The sequence below is a fragment of the Antennarius striatus genome, chromosome 6, assembly GCF_040054535.1.
Source record: "Antennarius striatus isolate MH-2024 chromosome 6, ASM4005453v1, whole genome shotgun sequence".
Classification (NCBI taxonomy): domain Eukaryota; kingdom Metazoa; phylum Chordata; class Actinopteri; order Lophiiformes; family Antennariidae; genus Antennarius; species Antennarius striatus.
This window is the reverse complement of record NC_090781.1, coordinates 7,831,070-7,843,033: the sequence shown is the minus strand read 5'-3', so window position 1 is coordinate 7,843,033 and position 11,964 is coordinate 7,831,070. Positions and strand designations below refer to the sequence as shown.

The following is an 11,964-nucleotide window of genomic DNA, read 5'->3' as shown; positions in this document are numbered from 1 at the left end:
ACTCCACCTCACTCCAAATAAACCATACTCCCGTAACAAAAATGTGACGAAAATGCATCAACTGGAAACACGTTCTAATAATATTATATATTATTTAATGTTATGGTGAGTTTGAAAGCCTAATGTTTTTTTTTTTGTGTGTGTTTTTTTTTTTATATGTTAAACAGTTGCTTGGATACAAGAAGACGGAATTCCGCCCAGAGGAATTGTTTAAAGCTCACGAAATGTTATTCGATGCACCAGTGGTTACTTGTTGTGTCTTTTTAATGAAATGAGTCACATTTAATAAGTTTTTTTTTTTTTTAAAGAGATGTCACACTTTTATGTGTCTTACAGATAATTTGAAATGTCCGTCATCGAGGCTTGTCACTCTCGCGATAGCTTCCTTTTCAAGCGACGTGACGTCACAGAGTACCCGGATTTAAATGGCTACCCTGGGGTAACATTGATAAAGTTAGCGATGAATGTATGGGTGGTGGGTCGGGCTGCTCCTTAACTTCATCGACCATCGCGGAATTCTTTGCTTTACGGTCACACGCTTAATGTTTGACCACGGTTCGTTTGGAAACGGCAGGACGATGTCTGCTTTCACCAGAAAACAGATGCCGTTAGCACGTCTGTAGTAATCACGTCACAGACAGGACTCGGGGGGGAAAAGCGGAGGATTCGCGTTACCAAATGTAGCAGGTAACCTAGCAACCGGAATCAGTTGTTGCTTCCTGTGTTGCTATGACATTGAACGTGTTCCCAGAAGATATAATATGGTAGTCGCTGACGAATAATTGTGTGTTTCTGGGTCTTTCAGGAATAACCATAGCACTGTGTCTGTGTAGGTTCTCCAGAGCTGTTTAAATCAATCCACTGGACTTTAAGAAGGTAACTTGAACACGTGTCACCTGTCATCCACCTGTCTCCACTTCTGGATGACCAGAGCATTCATTCACAATGAGACTGAAAACATCGCTGCTGCAGGAACCCAAACATATCCTTTTTATAATGTTAAAGACACATTAACTAATAACATGTTTCCTAATAACAGCTGATTGCCCTTAATCAGTGATCACATAAGGAACTTGTGAGCTGTGTCGGCTGGACCACAGCAGATGAGTTGTTCTCTTGCAGTGAGGACCACCAGATCCTCAGATGGAACCTGCTGACCACTGAGACCACTCCAGTTGTCAAGCTGTCAGAAGACATTTACCCCATTGACATACATTTTTTCCCCAAAACGATTGGTGGCAAGAAACAGAACCAGAATGAGGTGTTTGTCCTGACCAGCACTGATGGTAAGTCACTGATTCTGTACGATTTGGTCAGCGGACTGCAGGGCTTTGTCTCGTAAGTGAACTCGTACAAGAAATTGTTCTGTAAATCTTCCATTTTTTGAAAGTAAAATAAGATAAGAATCATTATGTTGATGTAACTGAACACATACTAACTAAAAGCTGAAAAAATGTACTTTCTGGTCCACTTCTTTTTGGTCAGCCCAATTTTTTTATGCTGAGTGCCATAATGGGATCTTGCTTGAGCATTAAAAACATTAGACAATGTCATGTTTATAAATGAGGAGAATCATCTCATGCAGTCAAGCTGAACTTGCTCTAAACAGAATTATCAATAACTATTGACATTTTCACCTTTCACTGTAGAAAAATGACATGGGTGTAGCTGTCTGTCTTTGCCCTTGTCATAATGGGGTCTTTATTTTCAGCAGATGGATTTTGTGTGGTCTTAATGCTAATCGTAGTATAGGGTTGCATAAAGACACCTAAAGAGTGAAGCAACAATTTTCTTTGGTGAGCAAAAAGTAGTAAAAAACATGTTCTTCTTATAATTTAGATATCCTTCAAATGGCTACTTTTTAGGCTTTCGTTTTCTGTTCATTTCAAAGCTTGTTTCTTTAATTTACATGAGAAAAGGTGAATCAATGTTCCTGCTTTCACCTTTGCTACTACTTGCCACCTGTTCCATGATAGGAACAGGTGGCATGACATGATAACATGTCATTGAAATGTTTTCATTTAAAAAAAAGGAAAAACAAATTACCATGCAAGTAAATTTAAATATGTGAATATTTTATTTATAATATTTATATATAAATTATTATTCATTTATTATTTATAAAATAATTACAATTTATAAAAATTATTTAAATATATAATTTATATACTTAAATTTATAAATATATAAATAAAGACTTGGATTGAGTGCACACATAATAGAAATAGAAATATTTTATTCAAATGTTATTTTTTATGAGTTATTCATTGCAGCTGTATGTATTTTAGACCAACTATGTGCAGTAGCTTTATTTTTCATTGAACAAAAATAAACCTTTCTGAAGCTTCTGGAAATAAACAAAAAAAAACAAACTTATGTTATTACGTAATACTATTTACAGGTAAGTTCCACCTTGTCACGAAGCTGGGGCGCATTGAGAAGAGTGTTGAAGCACACAAAGGAGCTGTTTTAGCTGGGAGATGGAACCATGATGGGACGGCACTTGTCACAGGTAAAGATGACAAGGACATTTGTTTTTAATCAACATCTTTGTACACAAAGTTGCTAAGTAGCCTAATGTTTTTTTTATAGATTGAACTTTAATAATTGCTTGAATCTTAATATCCTTGATATTAATGTCCTTGAGGTCCATGTGTTTTCTATTTCTTTCTAATCACTCAGCTGGAGAGGATGGACAGATCAAGATTTGGTCAAAAAGTGGGATGTTACGTTCAACGCTTGTCAGCCAAGGTAAAACTAAAGGCCCTTTATTTACTTAAATTTGAGCTATGAATATGTATAGTATTTATACAAAACTGTCGTCATTGATCTTATTTTACAAATGATAGTTTTGCTATATGACCACAGAACCAAATATGGAATCAGAATGTATCTGTTATCGACAAATCAGTGTTGTCGGATGTATGTATGTATGTATGGATGGATGGATGGATTTCCTGTAGAAAAAAAACAAACATTTTGATATCTGAGATAGTGTGAGTGTTCCTCATTTTAGGAAAAAAAACCCAGAATGTGTAGTCTTTTTTCAAGACTGTTTTCAGTCACACAAGTAGTTAGTTTGCAGTTAGTCAACAACAGCAGACATGTAAACAAGCCAGGGTTTTCTAAACCGACATTTCAGCATGAAAAGTCTTTTTTTGCGTTGGGTCTGACTGTTTAGGGACTCATCTGTTGCTATAGGTTATCAAGTGACATTAATGACCAGCTCTGTATATTAAAACAAGCTGGTAATAACCTTAACCCTCTCTGTAGTGTCATTGTAGCAGTAACATTTAGAACAGCACATGCAAGGTGAGTAGTATGGTACTTAGCATTAATATTTAAAAAAAGGAGGTTTGAGTTTCAGCTTTCATTCTATGTTTTCTGTTCATACCAGATAATCTGCAATGGCAGTCAATGCTGAATGGGGGTTTTTTTAGGTCCATGACTGTGTTTCTTCTGTGTCATCAGTTGTATATTTTCTTAAAGCACCTTTATGTTTCAAGGCTCTGTCTGAGTGGAGTTTAAATTCAAAGTCACATTACAGGTAGTCCTCAAGATACGAACAACTGCATGCTGCCAAGTTCGACTACTGTTTCCCCTTTTTGCCCCAATCCACATCAAGCAGCGTAACATTAATCCGCTGCTTAATATGAACACTGAAAATTTGCAATTTGATGTTAACTATTGGTCAAGATAACTGAGAAATTTAATGGAAATAAAACAGATTAATCAAACATAGAGTAGCATGTTGGACTTTTGATGACCAGGAAACGCATCAGTGCGTAATTTATGTAAGTGCGGTGGAAAACCTCAGTGGATTAAAGGTTGGCTTAGTCTTTACACCCCAAGGATGAAATTTATTCAGCAGAGGTAGAGATGTTAAAGTTACATTACGGAACTACAGTATTTGATTTCATTATGTGTTGTTTTTATGTGCTGTAATTGTCTCTGGTAAGTCTTAGTGAATATTATTTTCGTATTTAGAATAGTTATTACATCTAAATGACCTCAAATGGCAATTATAGATTGAAATTTAAGAAATAACAACTTATGAACAGCCTCTTGTAACCAATTATGGTTGTAGATTGAGGCCGACTCGTACTGATTTATTCTGTTATTATTCATTAGGAATTCATTGTGCTGTTTAATTTATGTCCTAAACATTTCATCTCAGTAACGGGACCAAAAGTTTGCCTCTATGGAAATGGATGGCTGAAGAACAGATGTTGTGGAAAGCCTGGTGTAAGAACAGCGGTTCAGATCCAGCATTCGGGAAATGTTTTATAAGCTGACTGTTTTAGAATGAGTGTTTGGTTGGTGGGCTACACAGCACACCCTCAGATTTATAGAACACCTGCATATAATAGTAGTGCAGCACACAATCCTACACGTAGCGCTCATGTCTGTGCAGGCCTTGCTTCTCTTCAGAGCCCACAAGCTCATAAATACACTATGGCAGCATACAGTTCTTCCTATACGCTATGATCCATTTTAAGAAAACTGAGAATGAGTTGGAGGTGAGTGAGGGAAGGGGGGAGGAGAGAGGAGCTTCTCTCCAAAGCTCTCATCACTCTCATCAGGTTTAGATCATGTGATCAGTCGGTTTTGTTCAGAAACACATGTGACTGCAATGGGGTTAAATGTCAGGCCCTTTACCCTCCACATAGCCACAAACACACTTTTCCTCAGCTTAGCATATAAGCACTCACACAAACCCATGCTTAATTTAATTAATGTATTTTCAGTACTCTCAAAGTTACAGCTCTGTGTTTCTGCACCTCTTCCAGGGTCTGCTGTCTATTCTGTGGCCTGGGGTCCAAACTCTGATAGAATCCTCTACACGTTGGGAAGACAGCTGGTCATCAAGCCTCTGCAGCCTAGCGCCAAAGTCATACAGGTACACTCACGTTACCAGCACATTAACTTGTATACAAATGTTAACTGATAATAAAAGATTAAAATAACTTCAAGTTTTACAGTAGTACCTTGCAATTAACTCTATCTCAGTGACTGAACAGTAGCAATGATTGCTTATATGGGTGACATGGAGCTAATGCTACATACATAAAGATTGCCTGCCAGTCAGCATGTGATTCCCATTTTATGAACTCTTAGATACCCTCATTACTAATAATAATAATTTCTCTCCTGAATAGGGCTGTTGCATCTTAAACCAATTTTTGTGTTGAGCGAGTCATTACGTGTGTGTGTGCGTGCGTGCGTGCATGCGTGCGTGCGTGCGTGTGTGTGTGTGTGTGTGTGTGTGTGTGTGTGTGTGTGTGTGTGTGTGTGTGTGAAAATAGGCTGTGAGTGGAAAAATAATTTCCACAAGGGGACATTTTCTTCTATAAAGTCCATTTTCTTCTATAGCAGTCCATATTGGATGTATTTTTTGTGGTCTACTTTGCAGAATGCTATGCCTTGATGTAGCGTCCAAATATCAGCTTAACAGATAACTTCAGGATTTGTTATAAATAATATAATTGGGAAGTGCTTCTAGTGATGAAAGTTGAAGAGGTTGGGTTCTCTGTTGATGGTTCCAGGTGCTTTTGAATACAACATTGCATTTCTTTCCTAAATTGTGCTCCTATTTAGTGTAAAATATGCACTAACAGATCAAGTTTCAGAGCATATCCTTTGATTCTTAGTTAGCGTAGAGGTGGAGCACACCTTCCCCAACGCCACTCCTTAGTAGAAAGGTGGCTACAAAAAATGTTGATGGTAATAACCCAAAACATTCAGCCGTCACTGAGCTCATAAGTCAAACAGCATTTCCCCGTTTAAAATAACTAAAATTGTCTTAATCCGTTCCAACTGTGTACTAAAAACCCAAATTATTTTAATTATAATTAGATAATTTATAATTAAAAAAATTTTTCAACCAATATAGAAACATACTTTTCCTGTGTATAACTAATTATATGTAAGTTATGTAAAAAATGATAAATTATGAAAAGAATGCAAATGTCACTCACACACACAATACGTCTTTACTCTGTGGAACAGAATGAGATCCAGTCTCAGCTGATGATGTATCCATCCGCTAACACCTGGGAAAGAACTAGATCCAGTTTCAGCTAATGTGTCCATCCGCCAACTAGTGGTGTGTCCCGAAGCACGGCTCGTATCTCAGATTTTCCATTTCTCCAGCTGCATTAATTATTTGCTTTACTATCTCTGTAACGTCTGGTGCAGATTTTCTTGTCCGTTGTTGTATTTTGTACAGGATTATTTCTTCTCACCTGTAGATTCTGATAACTTGGCCCTTTCTCTCTTGAAAACTTTGTGTTTCATAAAAGTTCTTGATTTTTGTCACTGGAGAAGAGTAAACAAAAGGAATAAATATGCAGAAGATTTTTGTCTTTGCGTGCTCGTCCATTAATGACGGATGCGGTGCTGAGCAGCTTGCACACCACGGACTATTTTTCTTGCCCATGTATACATTTGTTTATTATTCTTCTTGAGGCCAAATAGTGCTTAGGTCCCTTACATAAACAGTGGAGGGTTTAATGTGTGTCTTTTCAACACTTTGCTCTCGCTTGACTGTTACACACACACACACACACACACACACACACACACACACACACACACACACACACACACACACACACACACACACACACACACACACACACATACACACACACGTTATTCAGTGGGACCTGCTTCAGGCCAATGCAGTGATGTTCAGTAAGTCTCAGTGATCAGCATCCTGCTAAAGCTGGACTTTGATTACTGTAGATTCATACAGTACTTAAAAGGCTTTTCAAATAAGTTCTCAATTATGTTGATACTTTTAGACTTCACCTATTTTTTTCCCAGAGGTAGTTGTCATTTCATTTAAAACATTTATTTATCAGTTTTGTTCATGCAAATCTCTCCTCCATTACTCCTGATTATTTTATGATGAGTAAAACGGCACACCTTCAGCCTTAGTCTGTCACGTACTGAACAGGTCAACTTGGCTTCCCTTTGTAAAAATAAATAAATAATGAAATAAGTAACCAATCACATTGAGCATGCATAGTCTCGTGATGTCTGTCAAACTGCCAGGGAAGCTGTTTGTCCAGTTCAGCCTCTCCTCTTGAAATTTGCATGTTTGTTTTTGTTAGTTATCTTTTATTGACTTATTAGCAAGGCTAAAGGGTATTGATTCAGAGTTTGTAGTGAAAACTACTTTCTTAAAATAGCCTCTCGATATTAAATTAACTTCAATCAAATGACTAGCCAGCCCTTAAACTTACACACAACACACGCAAAGGACCTGTAGACGTGCAATTTAAGGGAGAGAGACGATGAAGTGAAGGGCAGCCATGTAGCCGCACCCTAGGAGCAGCCTCTGGGCTTTGGTGTCTTGCTCAAGGGCACCCCGGCAGTGCTCAGGAGGAGAACTGATGCCTCACCAGCTTGTGATAATGAAATTTGGAAGGTACTAGTGCACATCCAACATGTCCAGCAGACACACGAAACAGTGTTTGTTTGTTATACATGTAGCCTGCTCTCTATCCTTTGTCTCTCTCTAGTGGAAGGCTCATGATGGACTTATTCTGAAAGTGGACTGGAATTCAGTCAATGACCTCATACTATCAGGTGCAGAAGACTGTAAATATAAGGTGGGCAGTGTTTCATTATCATTTCACAGGTTTTAGGGTGTGTTAAATCCTTTATTATGTTTCAAATCATGTGTTACCCTCATAGGTATGGAACAGCTTTGGTCGTCTGCTTTACTCTTCGTCTCTGTGCGACTACCCAATTACCTCTTTGTCCTGGGCACCGGATGGAGAGGTGTTCTCTGTGGGCTCCTTCGACACTTTGCGACTCTGTGACAAGACTGGAGTAAGAAAAGCCTTCATTTTCTTAATTGTTGTGCCCTGCCTTGGCTTCTCCAAAAGAACGTGAAATAATCCCTAGAATGGGGCATCAGAGAGTCAAACCAGCTTCATAGAAGAAAAAACAAAACAAAAATGCTTTATTTTCTTTGTCATTTAGCGTAAAGTTGACAAAAGTTAGCATGCCTGACAATTTAACTCCTTTTGAGGCTATTTTTGTACAGTTTGAAGTTCACATCTACTTCAATCTGTGGTTGGCTGACTGAGAAGAGGTGAGAGTATAAAAATCCTTTATGTGGAAGTCTGAAAATATGTGTTGTCTCCAAATAATATTTCATCTTGCTCCTAGTCTGATACTAAAATATATAAGTGTATGTCCGAAGGAATATCTTAGTAGGAATATAACCACAAATAGAAAATATATTAACATTCTGCATCAAGGATGCTACATGACATGATTTTCCTTCAAAGTGAATAATTTATTCTCTTGAAGTCAGATTAGCAGCTGACATTTAAAGACGAGGTACACCTTAGCAGTGTTCTGTATTCTTCACCGTCCGGGGACTTGTTGAGGAGCAGTTTGGTGTACATTAATCCCATTAAGAGTGTGGGAAACGGTAATACAGATAGAAGGTGGTTTAATATCAGTATGGGGAGGGTTCATAAACGTTTAAATTACCGTAAATAATAAGATAAATAGTTTGTTGCTCTATTGTGCACGTGGTTCCTGGAACGCATTAACTGTGAGTAACAAGGGTGCACTGTATTTGTTTTCACTAATCCATTAATATGACAATGTTTTTCAGTAGGTCAGGCATGAAACACACAGTATTTCATACAAGAGCCTAACTACAAATCTTGTGTTTTCTATGCGTTATTTATCTCCGTACACCAAGTTTGGCTGCATGCCACACATTCTTGTTACCTGGTGCTGACAGTAGAAGGAGTTCTGATGAGGGGAAATGAAAGAAGGATGATGTTAATTTATGTTTTATTATGCCGAATGTCGTTCCAGAAACAATATTACTAGTTTTCCTGTTTGTCTACATGAAATGTGTCGACCTCTTGGGGTTTACCGAAAGATGTCAGTGTATTGTTGTTTCAGACCTGTTGTAATGAAAGCAAACAACCAGCGCTGAGTTCTTGTGTGCTGATCTTCAGGCATTTCATGCTCCATTTTGATTTCATTAGAATCAAATGACTTTCTTCTGTAGTAGTGAAACAAATGGAGCGAAGAGAGGACTGTAGCAACACATATGTATTCTCTAAAGGGATAAGGAGTGTTGTATACATTTCAGGAAGGGCACATTAACATAATTTATATATTTTGAACTAAAAGAAAATCAGGAAAGTGTCTTATCCTACTGCACCACTTACTCTGCTGTGGTGTAATGTCTTCATAAAGGCAGTACAATGATGATGATGATAATTATGATGATTATGGTTCTGCCCTGCTGGAGCTGAAGGAAGCATATGCTTGCCTTCTCCTCCCTCTACCCTCAGAGACAGTTTGTGTTGTATGGTGTGGCAGGCTTTTTCAAGAAGAGAATGGGGAGCTCAGAAAATGAAGAGAAAAAAAAAAAGTCCCTCCATTTGATTCATGTCCTTACATGTGAATTTACACATGTGCTTCTGTCACGCATCCAGTCAGACGACACACATCTGTGAGCTCATGACATGAACACAAACACATTTCAATCACACAATACTAGGGCTTTACCTGTGTTGTTGCCGTGGTTTGTTACCAGCAGGGTAAGGGTTAAACAGCGCTACGAGACTTTTGGGTTACTAGCGTGACTAATGGGAAGGGGTTTCATTCTGTATCTGCTACAATGAAACCTTGCACTCCAACATATTGCTGCTGGCTCAGCAGGATCAGCCCCGCGCATTTAACCCCTTCACCTCCCGTCCAGCTTGGCTCGCCTCTCACCCTGAACTCTTTAACTCTCTCCCACTCTTTTCCTTTTTCTCCACATTTTCTCCATCATTGCACCGGGGGTACATTTTGTTTGTCACTGTCCCCATTATCACTGTGGAGGGAGTGGGGAGGCAAACTCTCAAAATACACAGACACATACTTAATGTGCATCAAAGACAAAGCGTTGGGAAAGCATGCAGTACTAAGATCAGACTTAAAAATAAAGATCGGTCCTTCCATAAAACATCCACATATTGTTGTAATTGAAAAGATTATGTTTTTATTAATACAATTGGTTATATTAGCTGCAATTTTGCTGTATTAAGAGTTTTTATGTTGAGTGCATTTTCTCCACACAGGAACATTAACAGGACACAAAACACAGAGAAGTTCACTGTCCCTTTTACAAGATTTGGGAGAGACAATAAGTCAGTGTCTGTCTGTGTGCCTGCCATAGTATATGCATGTGCCCACATGCCTGCGTGTCTGTGTGTGTGCATCCATTGCCGTGCAAATGTGCCTGCGAGACAGCAGTCTATTTACGAGGCACTGCAGCTGGTGTCTAGCGTCTGGACCCTGTCACGATCCCTGACACCGTCACTGGCTAACAAGTAGGACTCATTGTGCCAGGCAAGCACCCGCTTACTTCAGTTTCTTTGCCCCCCCCCACCCCCCAAATCCTCCCCGCCTTCCCTGTGCCCCCCCCCCCATCTATTCACTGTACACCCATGCTGACATAAATATAATAGATGCTTGGTTTTGCCAGTGCAATTCCTACACAATATTTGATTTTCTTTTGGCCGATATCATTTTGTCAGTGACTCATAGACAATGTCAAATGAAGAGAAAATATTGGAAACTGTAGGATATGTTTTTGAGACTGTTTAAAAGTTCAGCATTTTGCTTCATGTCACAAAAGCGGGGCCGGATCTTGTAATCAAGGAGACTTTAATGCTGCCAGATTTTCAAAAGCCAGATTTTGTTATTTCACCTTTGTTTTTGGCTTTGTGCTCATGGAAGACTTACCGGGCGTTCGTGGTGAAATAGAAATCTGTTAATAACAATAAATAATAAGGCAGCACCTTTCCAGATGATTTCAGACTGCACCGTGACAAAATGTGACCCAGGTCAACATTTACCAGCCTAGCCGTATTTCAAATGAATGATGACCAGTGTTGGACAATTCTGAAGCACTGAAGGTAAGTGGGTTACAAGGCTTTTATCTCCTGACCATGTATCAGTAAAAACGTGTGCCTGTGTTTCAGCCGTGAAAGCACAAGTACAGAACTTCTGCACTATTCACGTAAAAGTGGAGACAGTTGAAGGCACAGTACCGATCATGCTCCACAAACAGAAGTGGAAGCAATAAACAAAGATTTTACACATCTTAAAACAGCTTATAATTCTAGGTCTCAGTATAGACCAACAAAATCACAAGGAGAAAAGTAGTGCTACTTATCCAAGACAGAGTATTGTGAGTTTTTCAATATATATTGTATCCCTCCCTTTTTAAAATATTTGGCTAATAGTTTTTGGCTTTTCTTTAAAGATCTGAGTCACACCTATGTCTTCTCCCTGGAACTGACTCACTGAAACCTTATCGAGCTGCGAAGATTGGAAACTCTCTGTCTGGAGACTTGTGTTATACTCAGTATTGAAGTATGTAAAGCATCAGCCATCTGTAAAGATGGGATGAAAGCCTTAATTGCCAAAATGCCAAAGCAGGTTTTAACTGATGCATTAGCCACGAGACAGTAAGGGCATTCTGACTGACTTCTCTTTTAAGTGCCTCAGATTTTTAGGACAGGACTAGCGCACTAGAGTAACATCATTATCTCTGCTGATAAGTTGATTTTACTGAACGTCCAGCAGTGCTGATCAGAAAGTAGACTAAGACCCAGGACTTGATATATCCCTTCCTCCTCCTGGTTAGTTTTAACCTTTCTTTCTGGAGATGTGATTGAAGGGCCTGCTTCACTCCATCTGACACCCCAGTGTTCATCTCTATCTGTTTACTCTGCTCTCCACTTACCTTCCTTCTGTTCTCCCAGCTATAGACTATACTTCACCACAGATGCATGATGAGATACAAATCATGTCTCGGTTTCTCTGTGAATGTTTAACATCATTAGTCACCTCTTCTGTTCTTTCACACACACCAACTGAAAAATAACCCAAGATGGAGATTGAACTGACATTCTCTGCCCTGCT

The 11,964-nt window shown here is 38.8% G+C and overlaps 1 protein-coding gene across 1 annotated transcript in view; it reads left to right on the top strand.

Moving 5' to 3' along the window:
- Positions 1–53: 53 nt before the first annotated feature.
- ift80 (intraflagellar transport 80 homolog (Chlamydomonas)) overlaps positions 54–11,964 on the top strand; it is a 34,608-nt gene continuing 22,697 nt past the window's right edge. Inside the window, exons 1-8 of the mRNA XM_068317349.1 lie at positions 54–687; positions 806–985; positions 1,068–1,286; positions 2,402–2,512; positions 2,683–2,751; positions 4,791–4,900; positions 7,530–7,619; positions 7,705–7,842. Of these exons, the coding sequence (XP_068173450.1) occupies positions 946–985; positions 1,068–1,286; positions 2,402–2,512; positions 2,683–2,751; positions 4,791–4,900; positions 7,530–7,619; positions 7,705–7,842 (777 nt within the window). The 5' untranslated portion in view covers positions 54–687; positions 806–945. The remainder of the gene's footprint in view (positions 688–805; positions 986–1,067; positions 1,287–2,401; positions 2,513–2,682; positions 2,752–4,790; positions 4,901–7,529; positions 7,620–7,704; positions 7,843–11,964) is intronic.